The sequence below is a fragment of the Dermacentor albipictus genome, unplaced genomic scaffold (genome assembly GCF_038994185.2).
Source record: "Dermacentor albipictus isolate Rhodes 1998 colony unplaced genomic scaffold, USDA_Dalb.pri_finalv2 scaffold_28, whole genome shotgun sequence".
NCBI classification, from domain to species: Eukaryota; Metazoa; Arthropoda; class Arachnida; order Ixodida; family Ixodidae; genus Dermacentor; species Dermacentor albipictus.
The window spans coordinates 3832514-3856931 of NW_027225582.1; the positions used below are offsets into that span (position 1 = coordinate 3832514).

The 24418-nt window shown below is 49.0% G+C and overlaps 1 protein-coding gene across 5 annotated transcripts in view; it reads right to left on the bottom strand.

The window, feature by feature from the left end:
* LOC135897587 (uncharacterized) overlaps positions 1-24418 on the bottom strand; it is a 253823-nt gene that overhangs the window by 42792 nt on the left and 186613 nt on the right. For 3 of the 5 annotated variants that reach the window (XM_065426267.2, XM_065426266.1, XM_065426268.1), the window contains exons 5-6: positions 18740-18832; positions 17373-17462 (exon numbers count right to left, since the gene is read on the bottom strand). In XM_065426267.2, the coding sequence (XP_065282339.1) occupies positions 17373-17462; positions 18740-18832 (183 nt within the window). The remainder of the gene's footprint in view (positions 1-17372; positions 17463-18739; positions 18833-24418) is intronic. The other 2 variants (XM_065426269.1, XM_065426270.1) reach the window with 1 other exon arrangement.

Sequence of the window (24418 nt, forward strand, 5' to 3'; positions counted from 1 at the left end):
GTGGCCGTAAGACTTATCTTAAGTTGTGCCGCTCCGCAACCTGGCCAGGCATGAAGCGTGATGTACTTCATTATTCTCGCTCGTGCCGCGTGTGTCAGAGTGTGAAGCCCCATGGTGGCAAACCCCCCGGCCTCATGCAGCCGACCGACAGCCAGCTACCCTGGCAAATCGCGGCCTGTGACGTTATGGGACCTTTCCCAAGAAGCCGGCAAGGTCACACATTCCTTCTGGCCGTCACGGATCATTTCACGAAGTGGGTGGGACTATTTCCCCTTCGGAAGCTAACGGCACGCGTCATATGGGACAAGTTGCTCGAGGTATTCACCCGCTTTGGCTTTCCGGCGGAATTGATCACGGACAACGCGTCCTATTTCACGGCCAAGGTGTTCGTCGATGTCTGTGCAGCCTTTAGCATAAAGCACCGCAAAACAACGACTTATCATCCTCAGGCCAATCCCACCGAGCGGATGAACCGAAATGTGAAGCCCTTGCTCGCGGCCTTTGCCCAACAACACAGGGACTGGGATGCCTGTCTCCGCGAGATAGGCTTCTCTTTGCGCACATCGGTGAACCATTCGACTGGGTACACGCCCACTTTCCTCAATTTCGGGAGAGAGCTGCCAAACCCTATGGATCGCGTTCTGCGAACCGGCAGCGGGGCGAGCGCCGTTGCGTCGGGTCTCTCCGACTACGCGGTGCAAGTGCGCGCTAGGATGAGCGAGGCCCTTTCTCATGCCCGCACCAACCTGGCGAAAGCACGCGCTGGACAAAAAGCACAATACGACCGGTCGCATAGAGAGGTACGTTATCAAGTAGGTGACCTCGTCCTCAGGCGCAATCATGTGCTGAGTGACGCAACAAAGGGCATCTCAGCCTCTCTGTCGGCCAAGTGGTCGGGCCCATACCGAGTGGAGACCAAAATGTCGCCTCTTGTGTATAAGCTGGTGGACTCAAACGGTAGACTATCCGGCGGTCCAGTGAACGTTTCTGACCTCAAACCTTTCGTTGCCAGGAGCAGCAACTGGGAAGAGGAAGAGACACAGCAAGCGCAACTGAGCAAGACGGCGGATCTCAATCCACGCACTCGCCGGTATAACTTGCGAAAACGCTCTTAGTCGCCGCTTCTCGCTGGTAGGCAGAAGGACCTTATTTCCCGCCGAGCTGGCAAGCGGAGAGGTGTGACTAGAGCGAGAATGCACGCGTTAAAGCGGAAAAAAGGCACTCATTAGCCGAATAAGACGCTTTTTCGTAGTGCGCAGCTTCTGCTGAGGGCCGTGGTGAACCAAAGTGATCCGTGAGCCCGCCGGCGTGAGCTGTGAAAGCCGACCTAGCCGTTGCCTTACTGCTCGCGCCCGGTGAACTTTATCCTCCAGTGGCGCTCGAGTGCCATGAAAGGCACGGTGAGCGTTTCAGCGCTGGCCGGAGGGATGCATGAGGCTACCATAAGCCCAATAAGCCCCTTTCCGTGAGCCTCCTCCTTCCCTCTGGCAGCCGCCTGCAAAGGTGAATGCGCCAGAACGATGTGTGATTGGCAAGCTGACGGATGCAGTGTGAGCTTCGGGTTCTGTGTGTGAACATTGTCAGCGGAGGGTGAGATTTGCTTGTAGTGTTATTATAATCGGAGTGCGGATTAGCTGTGTGAAGTGTTGATTGTCAGTGTGGTGCCAGACGGACGCCAACAATGAAGCCGTCGCAGCACGCCTCGAGGACGACGACCGACTCGCCCAGGTCTCACGGGAGCCGTCGCCGCCGCCGCGGGCGCCTCCAGTCGCAAGCCGTTCGAGAAGCCACTGCGGCCGCACTCGCTCCTGAGACCACAGCACGACCCGTGGTGCAAGCTGGCGCTGTCACCACCTCCGCATTCTTCCAGGTGCGGTCGTTGCCGGTGTCTCCACAGCCAGCTCCCCGTTTGCCTCCACGCCGCCATGTCGCTACCTGGGCCTTCCAATCCGGTTCCGAAGCACCACTTTGCTTCGTGTCGACGAAACGGTGGAAGGAGCAAAGAAAGGGGGAGAACCACATAAGCGGACGAGAGATACCACGCATTTTCCGCGGCCGCACGCTATCAGCCATGGTCGAGGCCTCGGGTGGAGCCGTCATGGCCTCTGACCCTTCGGCAGTGTACTGCGGCGTGTGCGGTGTGCTGCGGCTGTGTGCTGCCCATGACTCCAGCACGGTACACAAGCTTCACGTGAAGGGGACGGAGCCAGCTGCCGAGGAGCCCGGGACGCATCCAGCCCCACAGGTGCTGCAGAACACGGACCCGGACGTCAACCCGGCCCTGCTGCGTTCCGTTGTCGGCGCTCTTGCTTCGGACCATGTGTTCGCGGCGACCATCGCGGCAGCTGTGCAGCAGGCGACGGCGCTGGCGCCCCTCCACAACTCCGTCCTTTCTCCGGAAGCCGGAGGCACCGACCCTGCGAGCGAGAATCTTGACTTCGATATTTTCGCTTGAGAAAATAAAACAGGTCAGACGTCAGCTTTGCCATTGATTCAGGTCGTTTCCCTCATGGGCCGGCCCGAGTCTTCAGGAGAGGGGGGGGATGTGGGGACCCCTTTTGGGACCCCTGTCTCCTGTTCACGCGCGACTTGGGCCATTCGGCCGCGCGATCGCTGGGGACACGCAGTTCCAAGCCTTATTTTGGATAGCGTACATTCCCCGCGGCCGCGGGCGCCGGCGCGACGCGGAGCCTGCTGCTCGCGCGCGCGGCTCACGTTACGCCGTGCGCCGCGCGTAAGAACAGTGCCTGAGGAGCGGGCCCCTCTCGCCCTCTCTTCGGCTTCTCTCTCCTTCAGCATCGGAGGTGCGCGGGCGCTTTCGCCCGGACAGATGGACTTTCGGTGCTCTTGGCTGTCGGACGTGCGGACCCTCTTGGTCCCGCGCCCCTCTGAGCAAGGCGGCCCCTTTTTGTGTGGCGAACCTGCTCGGAAGAGCCAGCGTGGCGGAGCAGACTTCCCGGGAGCTTTCCCCCGTAGTCTGCGACTGCCACCTCAGTGCCGTATTCCTGTATTGTACTCGTATTTTGCATATAGCAGGGAATAAACCCCCATTCGTTGGTGCCACGGCTGGAGTCGTCTCTTCGCCTTGCCGGTGAGTCAGCGAACCCGCCGCGGCGCCCCTTTGCGTGTGCTGCGGAGTGGGGACGAGCCACGTGTCTCCTTAGACCTTAGCTAGCCGGGTCCGGGCACGTTAGCCCGAAGCCCCACAACATATATCTATATATATGTATATATATCATCAGCCTGGCTATGCCCACTGCAAGGCAAAGGCCTCTGCCATACTTTTCCAACAACCCAGGTCATGTACTAATTGTGGCCATGCTGCCCCTCCAAACGTCTTACTCTCATCCGCCCACCTAACTTTCTGCCGCCCCCTCATACGTGGTTTCCTTGTGTTCCTTGGAAATTGCTCGACAGCAAAGAAAATCTCGCGCTTATCCGGATACGAAGCTCATCGGAAGCCTATGGGGACCTGTGGACTCTGGCGAGGACTCCTCTTTGCCTTGTCTTACTGATCCTGCTCGTCTGATAGACTCAAAACAAGCACGGCTGGCGCTCAAGCTTAGTGCGGCCGAGCCGCCGCGCTCGCCCGACGAAGAAGAAAAGTTTTTGCCAGATGTGAGCTCCTCATCTGTACCTTCCCCTGGACTGCTGCGCGTGACAACATCCATGCCAACTATGCAGCCGAAGTGTGCATCCGATAGCTCGAATACCCAAGATGCAACACCGAAGGACAGTCCTCTTCGTGATGTGAATGTGAACCTATCCGCAGTCGTGCCGATGGACACTGGTGACCCTATGGACGTGCAGCCGTCTGGCGGTTCGACGAATGCAGCCAAGCGAAGTCCCCCTATCAACGTGCTTCAACAAGACGCCATCGCATCGGAGCAACCGGCAAAAAAGGTAAGGGCCACCCCAGACTATTCCTCCACGGCCTCCCCTACGCCCGCTCCCTCTCAGTCTTACCCAACGCCCACCCCTTCTCAATCATATCGAGTTCATATACGGCCCCTTTCATGCTACGACATAACTTCAGTAGCCACAAAATATGTCCAAAGGGTCATCGACCAATCTCTTGAAACCACCGGATACAAAGGGTTCGCAGCATATAAATCTACCAACTTGATCACTGTGCACTCTGCATCTCTCAGTGATGTGCAGAAAATGTGCACTTTAACTTCCATCCCGCTGTCAGAAGATCAACACCTGCCTGTGCAGTGCTACTTTGCATCGGGCCCTAATATACAGAGGTGTGTTGTCTATGGCATTGACCCAGAAGACACCCCTGAGATAATATGTCGTGAATTGACCTCCACGACACACAGGGTGCTCGCAGCTAGATTCATGGGCAAAAGCCGTACATGCTTTGTGACGGTGCAGGGCCCTCAATGTATCCCAGAACGGTTTTATTACTATGGTTGCATATTGCGACCTAAACCCTACCTCCATCGAGCAATATTCTGCTACCGCTGCTTTCAACGTGGACACATGCAGGCATTTTGCCGACAGCGTGCTATTGATCCAGAAAAGCTCACACCAGAAGGCCAACCACGATATCGATGTGGCTTATGTATACCTCATGAGCACGATTTGAGAAGCACAAATTGTCCGACTAAACAGAAGGCCACAATACGGACACGAAAGGCTATACCAAAAACGACTATAGTAACAACACACAATCGTTATGAGGTTCTTGCAGAAGAGCCAGAGATGATCCTGGCAGAAGAAGAAAAAGCCCCAGAAACACAACTGTATTCTTCTGTTCTTAAACGTGGCAAGCAGTCGCAGACAAAGAAACAGAACTTACCGGAACCTCTGCATCAGTCAGATGATGACCATGATGACATTGACGCTCGGATAGACGCACTGGCCAGAGAGATTGAGCGACTACGCAAACATAAAGAATTGGTAATTCTCCGTCGTCCGAAAACAGGACCGACACGTGACGCATCAACCACTGCTAATGCCACCGTTACGCCTGGATCCCGTCCGGCGCCACAGGTCAACCAAGCTGTTTGGACAGCAGTTTTAGATCAACTTGCTCAACTAACGTTGCTCATTCAGAATTGCCTGCATCATGGCTAATTCTCTGCAGCAGCTGTCACAGGATGGAATTCTACAGTGGAATTGTCGGGGCCTAAACTCCAAGTTAGGAGACATTAAAACCAAGCTTCAATACAATAAGCTACATATGTGGGCACTGCTTCTTCAAGAGCATAATAATCTATGCTCCCTATCCAATTTTAATGGGTACCATAATCCATCTATTAGAGAGAGACGTGCTACAACAATGGCTTCAGCTCCGGGAAAAGCTGCAGTTTATATGTCATCGCATATTGCTCTCACAGTAATTGACCTGGAGCCATGGTGTAGTGGTAATCAAGAAGTTGTCTGGGTCGTGACATGACCAGTGAAGACTCCTGTCATTCTAGTGTCATTCTACGCCAGACCGCAGCGCACACGTTTGAACTTGGGGTGGATAGCCCATCTCCGGTCTACGTACCCGGGAATTCCTATTCTCGTGGGTGGAGACTTCAATGCCCCACATACAGAATGGGGGTACAAGTACAACTCCCGAAGAGGATACCAGGTTAAAAACATCATGAGCGATGCCACTTTTACACTGCTGAACCATCATGCTGTGGCTACCTGTGCTGTACCCGCAGTATCTAGAACAAACGCTCCGGACCTCACGTGGTGGTTGGGTCCTGGAATGCCGCAGTGGCGGGTGGAACCAGATACATGGGTCAGTGATCATATGCCAATAATGATTGGTTTGCACAGAACGTGCATAAAGAAAAGTCGACGACGAGTAACAGTCACGCATTGGGATAAGTTTCGGGAATCATCGATTGATAAAGTACCCTCAGAGCCCTCAGAAATTCTTCCCGCTTTGAAAGAACTGCTACGGAGGAACACCACTGTAAACACAGTTGACGAGGAACAACCTCAACCGGACCTCACCCTTTTGCATCTTTGGGCAAAGCGACGTCAGGCAGAATTTTATGCGTCGAGGAATCCCGATGCACCAGGTAGCCGTGCACGTGCTAAGCATATAGCGGCGAAGGCGCGACAGCGCGAAAAACAACTTTCTCGACGACGATGGTATGAGTGGTGCGAGAATCTTGGATCGGGCATTGGAAACAGAGCACTTTGGCGTACGTTCCGGTCAATGGAACGCGATCATAAGCAACCTGACCCTGCAGCGAGCGTTAAGTTAGCGATGCAGAGTTCGCCGCATCAATTTTGCAGAACATGCTGCTAGAGCGTTTTTCCCGAAATACGATCAAGCGTCACCTATAAACTGCCCAAAAATTGATGAGTCTGACACAACCTCCAAATCCGATATCTCCAGCCCTTTCAGCATGGCCGAACTAATAGCGGCGATTGAAACTTCGAAGCAACGAACAACACCTGGTCCCGATGGTATTCCTTATGAGGTTTTCAAAAACATGGAAGGAGCAGCTCTCGACGCACTTCTCCAGCCTATTAATAAAGTATGGGAAACTGGAAACATTCCACCTGATTGGAAGCATTCAATTGTTGTCGCGATTCCGAAACCCGGAAAGTCTCCAAATAGCCTGCAGTCTTTACGCCCAATTTCACTAAGCTCAACTGTCTGCAAACTCGCTGAAAAGATGCTGGCCACACGAGTTTCCTGGTGGGTGGCTTGAACGCCACGATAAATATCATCCTGCTCAAATTGGATTCCGTTCTTACTTGGGAACTGAAGATGGACTTTCTGTGTTATCAGACGATGTTTTACAGGTTTCTCCACACAGTCACGCTGTGCGCACGGTAGTAGCAACAGACATAACGAAAGCTTATGACAATATATAGACCATGAAATCATTATAGCCAACCTCATCGACCTGGGATTTCCACCGCGGGTGATAAGATTCATCTACTCATTCCTTCAGAATCGCACATTTGCGATTAGAGCAGATGGAAGGCAAGAAGGATACTTCACATCGAACAGAGGAGTCCCACAAGGTTCGGTTCTGACTCCTCTTCTCTTCAACGTTGCTCTAATACCTCTGGCCTGGCAACTACATCGGATTCCAGATGGGAGGTTCTTAATCTATGCGGATGACGTCACTTTGTGGTCCGTGCATAAAGATATACCTAGACAAACTCAACAGCTTCAAGAAGCCCTTGATGTGCTGAACAACTACGCTCGGAAAGCAGGGTTGGACATTTCCGCCCAAAAATCAAGCTATGTTGTGGTGGCCAACAATAAAGGACGCACAAGAATCACGCAGCACCCCTTTACATTTAGACTCGGTGCACTGACAATCCCTGAGGCTTCTGAGGTCCGCATACTGGGTCTCGATATTCACCAATCCGGCAGTGGTGCACACTGGCTCCGTAAAACCAGACAGAGTTCGACAAAAACACTTCACCTTATTCGTCGCATTGCAGCAAAAGCAGCTGGAGCTTGTACTGACGTAGCTCGACGGTTGGTGCGTGCAGTCTTGCAGCCACGAATTTTATATCAAGCACAATTTCAACGGCTGACTTTGGCACAGCTGGCACAGTTGGAGACGATTAATCGCGATGCTATGCGCACAATCATATCACCGCCCCGCATCACTCCGATACCAACCTTACAGGAACATGCCCAGCTCAACACAATTGCAGAGCTAATTTTGCAACGTGAAAAAGCACGTGAAATAAAAAAGTTACTTATTCCGGCTGTCGCTGCGTTGCATGCTCATTTTCACCGCGGCTCTCGGATTGACAATCAGCCCTATCCAACGCCTCCCTGGGAATTCACCAGCATCACAACTAATAAGCCAACGAAGTTACGACGCAGCGATACAACAGGTACTATTGACGAACACAACATCGTCGATGCATCATGCGTTAACACCTGCAAAGTCTATGCGGATGCTGCCAGTCTCCCAGACGGCGGAAGGACATCATTCCTGAGTACTACGCATATTTTCATCAGCGGCCACCAGCGCTATTTATCTACGGAAACCAGCGCTCTAGTAATGGAACTTCAAGCCATCCACGACGCTGTGCAAGATGCGACATCTAAGCTGCTACCATCAAGAAACTAGATATCTTCACGGATTCTTTAGTGGTTATTCAGGAACTCAAAAAGGTTGATAAGGCGATGGAAATCTGCGAGAGAATACACACTGTGAATAGTAAGACAGCTACTTGCGTCAAGGTACACTGGATTCAAGGCCATTCAGCGAACCCTCACAACATTTCTGCTGACCAGCAGGCACATTGCCCTCCTAATCCTGATCGTCCACCTATTCCCCTCCCACCCCAACCCCGTAACTCGCTGCAAGCCCGTAAAAATGTTCTCCGGCAGGACACACGCGCTCTTATCCCACCGTGTGTCTGCTCCCTCCCCCTTCACCTTACTAGGCCGGAGGAAGTTGTGCTTAGGAGGCTTCGGGCCGGGGTGGCCCTTACACCGGCTGTTGTCTATAGGTGGAACTGGTCGCATTTACCACTGGCTGCTACATGTCCATACAGCTCCGTTCCTGTGGTGGAATCAGATGCATACCACCTAATATGGACATGTACGGGTGTACAATGGGAACGCTCGCGTCTCCTACTGCAAGCCGGCCTCCGCTACAGTGTGACAACCAGCTATGACCGCTGGATACATGACAACAAATTTCACAAAACACTGCTTCAATTCATACACAACACAGGCCTCACAGCACACATATAATACACATAGACGCTCCAAGAATTATGCCTTAAGGGCAAGCCTTCATCGCAAAAAAAAGAATCCAGTCCGTAACCCTTAATGACCATCGGTTATCTTCCCTCCTCATTACATGCCCTACCCATCCATATTTCCTTTTCTTGATTTCAGCTAAGACGTCATTACCTCGCGTTTGTTCTCTCACCCCAATCTGGTCTCTTCTTACCCCCCATTAACGTCACACCCATCATTCTTCTTTCCATAGCTCGTTGCGTCGTCCTCAATTTAAGTAGAACCCTTTTCGTAAGCCTCCAGGTTTCTGCCCAGGAGGTGAGTACTGGTAAGACACAGCTGTTATGCACTTTTCTCTTCAGGGATAATGACAACGTGCTGTTCAAGATCTGAGAATGCCTGTCAAACGCACCCCAGCCCATTTTTATTCCACTGGTTACTTTAGTCTCATTATCCGGATTCGCGGTCACTACCTGCCCTAAGCAGATGTATTCCCTTACCACTTCCAGTGCCTCGCTACCTATCGTAAACTGCTGTTCTCTTCCGAGACTGTTAAGCATTACTTTAGTCATCTGCAGATTAATTTTTTGACCCACCCTTCTACTTTGCCTGTCCAGGTCAGTGAGCATGCATTACAATTGGTCCCCTGAGTTACAAGCAAGGTAATATCATCAGCGAATCGCAAGTTACTAAGGTATTCTCCATTAACATTTATCCCCAATTCTTCCCAATCTAGGTCTGTGAATACCTCCTGTAAACACGCTGTGAATAGCATTGGAGAGATCGCACCTCCCTGCGTGACGCCCTTCTTTATTGGGATTTTGTTGCTTTCTCTATGGAGGACTACGGTGGCTTTGGAGCCGCTATAGATATCTTTCAGTATTTTTACATAGGGCTCGTCTACACCCTGATTCCGTAATGTCTGCATGACTGCTCAGGTTTCGACTGAATCAAACGCTTTCTCGTAATCAACGGAAGCTATATATAAGGGTTCGTTATATTCCGCACATTTCTCTATCATCTAATTGATAGTGTGAATATGGTCTATTGTTGAGTAGCCTTTACGGAATCCTGCCTGCTTTATTGGTTGACAGAAGTCTAAAGTGGTCCTGATTCTATTTGCGATTACCTTAGTAAATACTTTGTAGCCAACAGACAGTAAGCTGATCGGTCTATAATTTTTCAAGTCTTTCGCGTCCCCCTTTTTATGTGTTAGGAGTATGTTAGCGTTCTTCCAAGATTTCAGTACGTCCGAGGTCAAGAGGCATTGCGTATATAGGGTGGCCAGTTTTTCTAGAAGAATATGCCCACCATCCTTCTACAAATCTGCTGTTACCTGATCCTCCCCAGCTGCCTTCCCCCTTTGCATAGCTCTCAAGGCTTTATTTACTACTTCCGGCGTTACTTGTGGGTAGCAAATTCCTCTAGACTATTCCCTCTTCCAAGGTTGTCGTGGGTGCGACTGGTACTGTATAAATCTCTATGGAACTCCTCAGCCACTTGAAATAGCTTATGCATATAAGTAATGATATTGTCGGCTTCGTCTCTTGGCGCATAAATCTGATTCTTGCCTATTCCTAGTTTCTTCTTCACTGTGTTTAGGCGTCCTCCATTCCTGAGACCATGCTCAATTCTATCTACATTATACTTCCTTATGTCAGCTAACTTACACTTGTTGATTAACTTGGAAAGTTCTGCCAGTTCTATTCTAGCTGTAGGGTTAGGTTAGGCTTCATAGATCGGCATTTCTCAATCAGATCCATCGCCTCCTGCGACAGCTTACCGGTATCTTGTCTAACGAAGTTATCACCGAATTCTATTGCACACTCCTTAATGATGCCCATAACCATAAGATTGCCCTTCATCGCTTCAACACTAAGGTCCTCTTCCTGAGTTAAAGCCGAATACCTGTTCTGTAGCTTGATCCGGAATTTCTATATTTTCCCTCTTACCGCTAACTCATTTATTGGCTTCTTATGTATCAGTTTCTTCCGTTCCCTCCTCAAGCCTGGGCTAACTCCATATCTTACCATCCTATGGTCCCTGCAGCGCCCCTTGCCAAGCACGTCCACATCTTGTGTGAAGCCAGGGTTAGCGCCAGACTATGAGGTCTATTCCATTTCTAGTCTCGCTATTCGGGCTCCTCCACGTCAACTTCCGGCTTTTCCGCTTGCCGGAGAAGGCATTCATTATCTGCAAATTATTCTGTTCCGCAAACTCTACTAATAACTCTCCCCTGCTATTCCTATAACCTACGTCATATTCCCCCACTGACTTATCTCCAGCCTGCTTCTTGCCTACCCTGGCATATATATATATATATATATATATATATATATATATATATATATATATATATATATATATATATATATATATATATATATATATGTGTGAATATTTCTTTATTTACTTCTTTATTTCTTTATTTATTCATTTATTTATGCACACCCAAAGTTAGTTCTAGTAGTCAAACCATAAATACCCAAGAAAGTAGATGAGCAAACGGCGCGGTGGTAGCTCAATTGGTTAGAGCACTGCACGCGTGATGCGAAGACGTGAGATCGTTCCACACATGCGGCAAATCGTTTTTTCATTCCCTTTCATTGGTTATAATTTATCACTTCTTTAAGTCAACTAGTAAGTACAAGTAATTTCCCCTATCTTGTGCTTGGTTTGCTGTTTCTTATGCTATGACTAATAAAAATTGGGCCATTCGGTTAACGCCCTGCCCTATCGTTTACTTCTATATATATAAAATGGCAAGAGCATCGCACGCGTAATGCAATGCCGTGGGATTGTTCCCCATCTGCGGCAAGTTGTTCTTTCACCCACTTTTCATTTTCATTACCTTATTATTTCTTTCAGTAAATTAGTAAGTACAAGTAATTAGCCCTATGTTGTCCTTGGTGTCTTTGTTGGCTTGTTATTAAATATCAGACTCCTCGGTTAACTCCCTTTCTTTATGTTTTGTATATATATATATATATATATATATATTCACTCGTGTACTTTATCGGGCAACCACGTTTCGCGGCCTCACAAATGTAATCGCACATCGTGGGACGCGGCTGCATGTATCCAAAGTTTCTGGAAAGTTATCGATGCTTCTATCCGCTGTCTGTTGTCGCCGAACCTTATGTTATCTGATTTCATCATCTGACGCGAATGGTGTAGAACTTTGTGGAAGGCACGCGGGTCCGAACGATTAGTCTGGAACATTCGGCGACTGCTCTATAAAAGCCATCTCGCTTGGCCCGCTGATCAGATTTCCATCGCCGACCGTGTTCGCCGCTATCGTTGTGCTATAAGTGTAGCCTGTTTTCGTGGGCACAGGTTCGCCCAATGAAAGCTAGTTTTGTATTCCACCGTATTGTTGCTTTCTTCACCGTCACTACCACGTGACAATATATTGTTACGTAGGAAGACACCGACGAAAAGCTATTTACAAGTATATTTACAAGGCTATACGCCGCAGTTGACCAAGAGGCAACAGCCCGCGCTAGCTTCCAATCGTCGTCTTCTTCTTCCTGCTCGGCTCTTCATTGGGAATACTACCCCGTAGCACTACCCCCGGCGGCAAAAGCGCCGTCCCGGAGCGACTAAAGGCTGGACTCTGAAGCAGTGTCGGAGCTCTTGAGCCTACTGACGTGCACGACATCACTAGACGCCAGAGTAGATGACGAGGTTGAGCTCACAGGAGCAATTTCATAAGTCACAGGCGTCACCTGGCGCAGCACGCGGTAGGGCCCTGTGTATCGCGAAAGGAGCTTTTCGGAAAGTCCAACGTGACGACAGGGCGACCACAGGAGCACGAGTGCACCAGGCGAAAACTGTACGTCACGGTGGCGGGCGTTGTACTGACGCTGCTGCGTGGTTTGCGAGTCCGTCAGTCGAGCACGGGCAAGCTGGCGTGCATGATCGGCGAGGGCGATGGCGTCGCGCGCATGGGCGTCTTGCGCTGGAGTTTGAGGTATAGTAGCGGCGCCTGGTGGCGGCGCGAGAAACGACATCTGGGTCGTACCAGCTTGGGTCGTATTGAGCCCTGGCTGTGGCGAAGCACGTTTCTAGGCCGAGTTTTGCGTCGATTCGCACTTTTTTCTGCCTTGTTGCGAGTGCAAAAAGGCTCATCACTTCTCGCAGACCATGCCGACCACGCTGCGAGCTCGCCGCAGCCTATAGTTTAACGAAAACGGGCTCTCCGTGTGCCGTGGGACGCAATGCTGGGAGCAGACGGAATCGGTGGCGCCGATCCGGAGAGACCTAGCCCAGACTCGAGAAGGCGTCACCGTCATTACTTCTGCCTCGTGTGCTGCCATGAACAAGAAGGCCTGAATCCCAACATCATATTCTGCCGCTTTCCTTCAAGGCCTCACGAAGTGGAGCGTCGGGCGCGCTGCATAGCTGCAGTTCGTCGCGCTGAGTAAGCGAAACTTCGCGCCATGCTGACTGCTTCGCCTGTCTTGAAGCTTGCTTGATTATTTGCGTTCTAATGTTCGGTCTTTTGCACCTACAGTCCCGACAGCAGACCGACATAGCAGCAGGCATGGCTGGTAATTCACGATTCGAGACCCGGCCACAGCGACAATTAACAATTCGACCGATGCGAAGTGGTGAAGTGACCAGGCGTGTGCAAATGAGCACAAATGGTCGGGCTCATTCGATGACAATTCACTACTCCACTACGAGCAGCACAGGTTAAGAGAGTTAAATGCGCTCATCCTTGATCTCAAGCCAGCACGTTGAGGCAACGCAGCAAGGCAGTATTGATTGCAGCACATCGATGTTCGAGCGCTGTCATTAAAACCTACATCAAGCGAGCGGCGTACGAGCTCGCGCTGCAGCGCGATTCGCACGTACGTGCGAGCTCATATGCATTGCATCAGTTATTACCAGTTACTAAAAAATGGCTGTGGCTTAGGTAAGGTTAAGCCCAGGATGCGAAGCATACTAGCCTTTATTTTAGTTGTTGAACCACTGTTTAGCCTGGTGAACTGCTGTTGCTTGGCTATATTTGGTTCGGCTAGACGAAGAAACAACTCATGCATTACTTCTTCGCCTTCAAGAGTGGAACGCGACAGCGTTCCCGTCGACCCGCCAAGGGGTGTAAGACAATGGGCTACAGGGCAGCGACTACGCGCCCCGCATTGGACGCGGTGAGCGTCGAGCAAAGCAGCGTTCGGCGCGGCAACGAAATGTGCGCCTGAGCAAGAGACGCACGCCTTAGAAACAGCGCGTTTCTAAGGCAACACCGCATTCACTAGAGGCGCTTTTGTACCGCTTTGAAGCGTTGTACTCGTGGCTCAGTGGTAGCGTCTCCGTCCCACACTCCGGAGACCCTGGTTCGATTCCCACCCAGCCCGTCTTGCAAGAGTTGAGCCAAAGCCACTTCTCCTATCGTGACGTCACGGTGTCACGTGATTTCATGGTCACCGCCGCGCCTGAGGAGCTGGGTTGAGCCCTCGTAATATGCTTCGCATAAATTAAAGGACAGATGGCCGCTACTACAACGCAGGCATAACTACTTGTTTAGCGGCATGCAGTCAACAAAGATTGCAGGAGGCCCGCCGTTTCGCGGCATGTCGAAAGACCGCTGCCGTCGCGGCGCGTACGATCGTGCGCTCGAGCAGTTCCGTACACATGATGTCTGCTTATCGCCGCTGTGGATTCATTTATAGCAAGCATTTCCTCGCGTTTGTGCGCCTGAATCTAGCAGCTAGCGTGCAAACCTTACCTGAAGTTCCACTTCGTACGCGACTCGCTTCACTTGCGATTGACACGGTGCTAAAACTTCGCCGCCCAATTCTTGAACGGCGTACACGTATTCGGCACTGCATAATTTCTTGCCTTTACGCAGCGTGCCACCCCTGAAAAAATCTTCGGCGCCCGATATTCGCTGCAGGCCGTGAAACAACACAACCGAAAGTGGCGGGTCCATAGTGTAAACGTGCTTTCCGAAGCAGACGACCGAGCTTGGTACGACCCATTTTAGCGCAGAGGGCGCTTTTTAGCACCTTTTTCGCAGCGCCCCCTGGGCAATGCAAGAGCCCCATACTCGGTTGTTGAGGTCGCAGCAGGAGGGAGTACCGTGTCAAGGGGCAAGGTCGGTTCGCGACCGTAGAGTAGATAAAATGGAGAAAATCCGGCGGTGTCGTGCCGGGAAGAATTGTAAGCAAAGGTGACGTAAGGAAGGGCAACGTCCCAGTCGTGGTGGTCCTTCGAAACGTACTTGGACAGCATGTCGGTAAGAGTACGGTTTAAGCGCTCTGTCAGGCCATTGGTTTGAGGATGGTATGAGGTAGTCAGCTTGTGTTGAATAGAGCAGGAATGCACAATGTCGGCGATAACTTTCGAGAGGAAGTTACGACCACGGTCAGTAAGCAGCTGTCGCGGGGCGCCATGCACTAAGATAATGTCACGCAAGAGAAAGTCCGCGACGTCAGTGGCGCAACTGGTAGGAAGAGCCCACGTGATAGCGTATCGGGTGGCGTAATCAGTTGCGACGGCTACCCATTTGTTCTCAGAGGATGACGTGGGAAAGGGACCGAGGAGGTCTAATCCAACACGAAAAAACGGTTCCACAGGGATGGGGATCGGCTGGAGATGACCGGAAGGTAGCACCTGAGGCGTTTTCCGACGCTGGCAGGGATCACAGGCAGCAACATAGCGTCGGACGGAGCGAGCAAGACCAGGCCAATAGAAGCGGCGGCGGACGCGGTCGTACGTGCGGGTTACGCCAAGATGTCCTGCAGTGGGTGCGTCATGCATCTGAAAGAGCACAGTCTGTCGTAGATGTTTTGGCACGACAAGAAGAAGATCAGGGCCATCAGGGAGGAAGCTCCTTCGGTACAGAATGCCGCCCTGGAGGATATATCGGCGAACGGATGCGTCGGTAGGTGTAGAGCGCAGACGCTCGATGAGTACTCGCAGCGATGGGTCTCGGTACTGCTCATCGGCGATGTGAGCCAAGGCAGACACAGAGAAAATGCCGTCGGCGGTACTACTGTCGGCGTCGTCAGGCTCGTCTACCGGGTAGCGAGACAGGCAGTCAGCGTCCTTGTGTAGTCGGCCAGATTTGTAGGTGACAGAGAACGAATATTCTTGGAGGCGTAAGGCCCAGCGACCAAGTCTTCCTGAAGGGTCTTTCAATGTGCATAACCAACAAAGCGCGTGATGGTCTGTGATGACGGAAAAGTGTCGGCCATATAAGTATGGGCGGAACTTCGCAACCGCCCAAACTAGGGCCAGACACTCACGCTCAGTGATGGAATAGTTGCGCTCCGCGGGTGAGAGGAGCCTGCTGGCGTAAGCGATAACACGGTCGTGGCCACGCTGGCGTTGTGCCAGTACTGCGCCAATACCGTGACCGCTGGCATCAGTACGGACTTCGGTAGGCGCAGAAGGATCAAAATGGGCCAGAACGGGAGGCGGTGTGAGAAGATCGATGAGAAGCGAGAATGCAGAGGCCTCGTTATCGCCCCACTGGAAAGGGGCGTCTTTTTTCAAAAGCTCGGTTAGTGATCGTGCTATGGCCGCGAAATTTTTGACGAAACGGCGGAAGTACGAGCAAAGGCCGATGAAGCTGCGCACATCCTTGACACACTTCGGAACAGGGAAGTATATATATATATATATATATATATATATATATATATATATATATATATATATATATATATATATATATATATATATATTTATATATATATATATATATATATAGAGAGAGAGAGAGAGAGAGAGAGAAACGGTAAAGTACTTTGAAGTTTTCTCTGTCGCATGCTTTCGGTCGCATTGAAAAATCAACCTGTCATAAGACGTGCCCTTATTGTGCCAAAGTTGCATCTGACTTTCGAATCCTAGAACTGTTCCATTCGTATACTTCTGCCTCCCCTTCTGCCCTATTCTAGATTACCAAACTCATTTTTTTTGCCACCATGCATTTCTTTTTGTTCACCTCTCTCCCCATCGCCTCAACAACTTGTCGATTACTATGTGTTAAAACTGCTATTTGCACTGCAGGGCTCCACTGAATAGTTTCAAAATACGCACGAAAAATCATTACGAAAAATGAGTATTTGTCATGGAAATAGCACACGTTTAGAGCTTCAGATTCGAAAACATAGACACTCAAAGGGGAGAAGAGCACAAACGGTGTATGTAGAAAAATATATCAAACTCTAACTCATATATTGGAATCTATGCGCAGCCAAGCTTTCATGAAGTGGTTACCTAGATGTTATACAATTAAATCTGATGCTCACAGTTGCCTTTATTTCGCTCTTATGTAACGTGTCTTCTTGTGCAAAGTTTATGTTTATGCACCGCACAGCTCAAAACTTTAATTATGAATGTACATAGTTCCGACGAGATACCCATTGAGCCAGCAGTAGGAGCCATGCCTAACCTCTGGCGGTTAGGCAAAGAAAGCTTCGCTTTAATAACTAGTGGTTCCACTCCTCAGTAATTGAGTCAGTATTCTCGTAGCAAATTGTTATATACGTCTTGATTTCCCCGTCTACGCTTTCTTTAAGTGACACAAAGCAGCATGACGGCGTCACCATATATTACACTTCGGTTTATTTCATATTGCTATTCGCTTTTCAAATAGCTTTTTTAGCAATATTAATGTAATGTTTGAGGTGGAAATTCGGCTCACAAAAAAAGACGGGCCTGTTGCAAATACCTTGATACATGCGGTGCCTGGTGGTCGGCAGTAGCGGTAGGGCGTCGCCCGGTGCTTCACGTAACACAGGAATTGGCATTCGTCGTATCCCTGAAGGAAAAAAAGGAACAATTCAAAGTGTCCAAACTATAATTAAACTGCTCGCTTCAGGAACAGCCTTCGTGCCATTGATAACAGCGTTCACTATTGTGTTAGAGTTCTGCAGTCCAAAAAGAACTGATGGCCGAATGGAGCTCAGTCTATGGAGACAAACTACAATAACCCAGTAGTTTGTTATAGCAACGTTATAATATAGCTAGGCATGCATACGCAAATCGTGAGCCTGAGAACCGTCTGACGGAAAGCACACGCACTACATCACTGTGGCACTTCACTGAACATGATTTTCTGCTGATGAGCACTAGATTATATTTAAAAACCCGACGCAGGTACTCAATGTAAAATATGTTGCTAGGCACTTAGTTGCACGCAGTTAGTAATGGTAAAGTTACGACTAGGTCAAAATTATTCAGAACCCTCTTCAACGAAATCCTCCACAGCCCATAATGCATCCCTACGTCGCAATACGTTATCTATTACGGAATGGCGGATTGCCAGCTAATTGGAGCTCTGTTAAGAAAGGAGGAGAAATAAACCTTTATTGATGAGGAAAAATGGGGGAAGGGAGCAGTGCAGGGCGGGTCCCTATTCCAATACTGCCGTGGCCACCGCGACCGCCGAGCTTGATCCAGTGAAAGCATTTCTATGTCAAAGCGCCTATTATCAGCGAACAAAATGTAGCCACAAGAATTTGTCCTTCTCAACCTGCTCACTGCACACCTTGGGCCAGACTCCGATCGATGGGCCCCGCCATCATGGCGAAGCTGCCTCACTGTACATTTATTTTACTATGGATTGATTTTCATTCCTGTGCTAATGGCAGTCGCTCTTCGTTCTTGTACCAAAATGTGCCCTCTTCTGTCAGGTGTGTGACTTGCCTGTTCACTCAATTTGCCAAAGCACGTGGGACGTAGCATAGCACATTGTGTGTTTGAAACAAAGGGAACTTGGTAGCCGAAGTAGAAAAATAACATTTTCTTGTGTGTCTCTAACAATTCAGTTGAATAGCAGTGATTGTGCAATGACTCACGAAAACGTGCTTAGTGGGCTGAGCACAGTGTCCAAGAGTGGTTTAGGATCCATGAACGCGTTCCTTTGGCAGCCAAAACGCTTTTTTTAGTACTGTAGATATAACTGTAGATGCGCAAATCCTTTGACATGTCTCAGCCCTGAATAAAAAAAAAAACGATAGACAACGCTCACTCCACGTGAAGTGCAAACGCCGTTCTTCCGGCGCACTCTTTGAACCAGAGATTTTGCAATCGTACCGAGGCCTGCGATGCCTGGTTTGGGTGCACGCTCTTGCACAGGTCTGACTCGGTCACTGAAGGCTGCCGGCGGCACTCGGTTCGAATACAAACCTGCAGGGAGGATGAGGTCGGGTGTAAGATTTTCGTTGTGAAGCGAACTTGTTACCGGTGTACTCGTGTGCAAGAAGTTGCGTGAGTACGGCAAAGCTTCAAATGTTCCTTTGAAGCTTAACGTTCATGGACTGTGCGTGGGCGGCATCTATTATCTGTATGATCCTGCTTCAGACGCTGTTATGAAATCACCAAGATAGCTAAACCATAGGCCGACTTCACGCACTACTCACAACTGCTGTCAAACTTACACCAGGCAGTCTCAGTTACCTCTTTCGTTATCTATTTAATTTACAAACATTAGAAGCTTGCTTCCGAAACACGACCAACTTTGTTCTTTCCTTGAAAATAGTAACTCTGACATCGGCGTCCTAAAAGAAGCCTGGCTTACCCTCGAAATTAATGATACTGAAATATTTCCTGATAATAACTCTTACAATGTTTACCGACATAATTGTAGAACTAAAAGGGGAGGAGACGTCCTGCTAGGCATAGAAAAAAAGTTTTCTTCCTTTCTAATAGATTCGAAATCCGATTTTGAAATTGTTTGGTGTGCATGCTCACCCTCATCAAGGGAGGTACTTATAGGTGTGTGTTATCGACCACCTGACTTTCGCCAATCGTTTGTGGATGAACTTCGCAATAGTAAAGCAGCTGTGGAGCTATTTCCTTCTGGTTACATATACATTTTTGGAGATTTTAGTTATCCCCTAATTGGTTGGTCTTCCTTGTTTTCTCCCTCTCGAAAATTTAGGGACTTCAATAACTTAGCTTTAGATTTTACCTTTTTTCATATGATTAACGAACCTACTCGGGGTCAAAATTTGTTAGAATGAATTCTTACCTCTGCTCGTGATACATTCGGACAAATACTCACCCTCGATAGATTCAATGATCATAAATTAGTACAAATACCTCTTTACATACCCCTTGAAAATGTCAGCTGTACATCCAAGAAAATAAGAGACTACAATAAAGGTAAAAATGAAGATATGAAGTGCGATCTTGAAATGTTCTTCCGCCAAAAATGTATGCCCGCTTTCTCTGTACGTCCCGTTGATGAAAACTGGACTCTTTTCAAAGACAAAATATCTTCGCTAGTTGACAAGTGTGTTCCATTGATTACCATATCTAATAGCAGGACTAACCAATGGTTCAACAAGTGTCTTCGTAGGTTAAGAAATAGGAAAAAACGCTTATACCAGAAAGCCAAGCAAACCCCAACAGCTTGGGTTGAGTACACGAGCTTTTTAAGAACTTACTGCTCTGCTATATCTATTGTCAAAGATAAATATTACAACCAAGATCGACCCTTCCTCCTCAAGTCGGACCTAAAAAAGTTTTGGAAAACAATTTCACCGGACAATGGCTCATCTCGCATTGCCCCGCACGGAGCCAACAATATACCTCTAGCTGACCACGAATGCGCTGTCGCTTATAACACATTTTTTTCATCATTATTTGTGAAGGAGGATCAGTCCACTGTACCCCTTATCCCTGATCCCGACTACCCTTACATGGAACTCATTAACAACACCGTCGAAGGTATTTCTGGTCTAATTACGAACTTTGAGTTATCTACATCTGCCGGTATTAATAATATTAGCTTCAAACTACTAAAAAACACTGTCTCCGTTTCCAGCCAAATATTATTTCACATATTCCGACAATCATTATCATCCGGTCGCCTTCCTTCTTACTGGAAAACTGCTAAGCTAAGGCCTTTATTTAAGGCGGGAGATAGAAATTCGCCTGCTAACTACTGTTCTATCTCCTTAACTTGTATTTCTTCTAAATTACTTCCCCGAAGAAGGAGCAGTGGTGTCCTCGTAACGTAAGCTAGCTTTAATTCCGAAGGTTTACTAACGAAGGGATTATTTGGCGCCAGCGTTTCGTCAAGTACGGCATGTTCCCGTGGTTATAGAACATGTCACGCTCCCTGTCAAAGACAGGGAGCTTGCATACCTACTGCGTTCATTTTCAAGCGAGGCTCGTATTGCCTCACTCGTGTCGGCGTTGGTGTTGCCGTAGGAAAATTTCAAGCCGCGTGAAAACAAAAATTGCTTGTCAGGCTGCGGATTCGAACCACCGACCCCCGGGTCGCGAGTCCACCACGCTAACTGATTCACCCACTCTTAGTTTTTTTTTTGCTTGATTACATGGAAAACAAAACTGAAGGTATAATACAGAGCGGACACAACCACTCACTCAAAATTCGGGCAAACACACACATGCGTCCAACAAGTGAATCCAGTCTGGTGGAGGTTCCTGCGCAGCGTACACACTACTCACATAGGCAGCACTTTCGCGAAAGGAGGATTTTGTAGATCGCGGGCTTTCGGCATGGCGATCACACAGTCTACATCTCCATAGGCTATATAAACCAAGTACTATGACCATGTCATAGAGAAGACGACCCGTAACCTTAAACGGTAGAAACCTAATTGAATATTGAGTGATGTCAATGCCCTTTCTAAGCGTCCGTTGGAGAATGCCCAAAAAATTACGAATCCTTACAATCTATGAAACAATTATCTATGGTCTCAGCACGCGGACATAGTCGACAGTTTGTTGACCATGGCACAAAGGAGCCCCTCGAATTCAACCAAGTTTTAACATGGAGTGTTTCTGAATCTAGTTTAGAGAAAAATGTTTTTACTCCAGGAAATACACACATTTTTCGGACGCGCTTGAGTACATCCTGATAAGGTCGGCTTAAATAAGGTGCGCGATACAAAGGATTTGGAAAACTGTAGTCCACTAGTGCCGCAGAAATTGTTTTTCGACTCGCAGTGAACACGTACACCAGACTGAATCTAACTTTCAAGAAAAGAAATCTGTCATTGACCTCCTTGAGAAAGCCCCGAGGAACCTGTGGGACATCTTTGGCATTTGATGACACTGCTATATTAGGAAGGTACTGAACTAAAGGGAGTTGCAACATCTCACGCAAAAACGGATGGTCACTGTCTCGAAAGGAAAGCAGGCGAGAAACTTTTTAACTGACGAAGATATGGACCAATCCTAGACCACCACGTTCAAGGGGGAGAAACAGATTGTTGCACCGCATCAATTCTCAACTCGAACTCAAAATAAATGTTGCAAATATTCTATGCAGTACCTGAATGCGAAGTCGTGAGCAGTGCAGTATTGCAGCAGATACATAAGGACGGGAAGCTAAGAATACGTTGCACACGTCAGCACGACTGAACACTGACAAATTCCGCCCTCGCCATGAATTCACTTTACGTTGAATTTTTCCAACTTCACCCGATCAATGAGTGTTGCTATTTCTATACTGTGACAGAGGCAGCCTCAATAATGCAGATCATATTTCCCTTGAATTCCTGTGTAATATGATGGCATCGTGTCCAATAATTCAAACCAAGAACCTGAACTTTTTTCAGAGTTAATGCTTGCACCAGAAGCCGCACAAAAATCTTGTGTAATTGGAAGAATAGTCTTTACACTCTTTTTATCAGTACAAAAAAGGCCAAGTCATCTGCATATGCAAAGACCCGAACCTCATCAGTCGGTAATTTAAATCCTTGGAAATATTGTCCTTTCGGAATGCTCATACGAAGTGGCTCAAAATACAAACAGAACAGAAGCGCTGACAAACGGCATCCTTGTCTTAGTGATGATACAAGCCTAGTCGGATCGGAGAGAGAGAGCCATTCCCTATCAGCCTCGTTGAGCCATCAGCATAACATATTATGAGACCTCTAAGAAGCAGGGTTCCACTATTTATATGCTCTAGTACATTACCCACTGTTCGTTCATCATACGCTCCCTTTAAAGCGGGGTTTTATATGCATGAAGAAGTAGACGCAGCACAAGGTGCGCGCCAAACACCGGCGTCTCCTCCTTCCGGAGGAGGGAAGGGGTGCTATCATGTTTTCGCTCACCTAGCACCCGCCAGTCCAGGCCCGGCAGTCAGATGGGGAGGTCGCGTTTCATTAGTTCTGCTGAAGAGCAGGCTGCGTTGAAGGAACGGCAGCGGGAACGGGCCACGCGTCGTGCGTTCGGCCGAACAGGTGACGTTTCATGAACGCCGCCGGGATTTCGGGGAATTCGCTTGAGAAAGGGCTCGTCGTTGACGTGCCCACATCGCCGTGAGGGAGCGCGAAGCTGAGGTGTTACGACAACGAAGAGCCGCGGATCCCCAGCTTCAGTTGCATCCCTCTCCACATTAGTGGAAGGGCGGTCAATTTTTTTCGTCCCCGTTCCTGTTTCCTGTATGCTGATCAGCAAGCAAGACTTAGGTCATCAGTCCTGTATCGTGCTGGGTCATGCCGACCATGCCACGTGATGCGCACTCTGTTGTGCATCGAGCGCTGATGGCCTATGTCAACGATCACACTAAATCCCGAAGGCACTTTGCTGCTCTCGGATTCCTCTGTGACTGTATCAGTCTCTTGTCAGCCTGTCTGCGGCTGATACATGGTGTCCGAAGTGAGGCCCAAGGCGGCAGCTATGACGCTTCGTCCGTACCGAGAGTCATGCAACTGCTGAAGCCACCAGACCATCCTCGTCTAACAGGAAATGTTCAGAATAATTGGGAGCTATTCAAGGAAATGTTCGAACTGTACAGAGCAACAGAGCCAGCAAAACCGCTGACAGAAGCTGCTAAAACCGCACGGCTCCTGACTGCTGCCGGGATGTCGCACTGGAAGTCTTCAATAACTTTACGTTCGCTGAAAGCGAAAACAAGCAAGACTGCAAAACTGTGGTAATTTCTAAGAATACTGCACATAGCAGCAAAACGAAGCCTACGAAAAATACGGCTTCAGAACAAGGACGCATGACGAAGGTGAACCGGTAGAGCACCTCCGCTTCATACGAGCACTTCATACGTGACCAAGCAAGGTACTGCAACTTTAGTCTGCTTTTTGATTCGATGATTCGCGACCAAATTGTGTTTAGTACTAGAGACAATAACCTAAGGGAGGAAATGCAGAGAGAGAAGGATTTGACGCTCCAAAAGGCAAAACAAATCTGCAAGGCCGCCGAGGTTGCAAGCAAACAAAACGAAGCATGACAAAGTAACGAAGCAAAAGTGGACGCTGTCGAAAAAGGCTACCCACACCGTATCAAAAGCCTGAACAACACGTTCCAGTGCTCCAAGTGCAATAGGAGACACGAGCCAAGGAAGTGTCTCGCCTTTGGCAAAGGCTTCAATGCTTGCGGAGGTAGAAATAGTTTCGCAGTGTGCTGCAGAAAGCATGAGGTCAGTGAAGTGCAACATGAAAGTGAGGTTATCGAAATCTTGGACGTTACCATAGTGTGACGCTCTCACGTGCATAGTGGGTTCACGCCTCTAGAAAATGGTATGCGGGGGCATCGAAGAGTGGTGAACGAAGAAGACGACGGGTGGCTGGCTAGCTGAATCTCGACAGGCACTCAGCTGATCAAGGCCATCGCACCTAACTCGACCCGGCTTCAAAGTAACGCCTTTTGTGGGCGTAACAGAGGGGTGGAGATGCGGGGTACGACACAACGTACCACGGAGTCACAACATCTAGAACTTCGCCGTAGCCGTCGTCTTGCCGGTCTCTTGCCAACGACCTTCCCTATGGCTCAGGA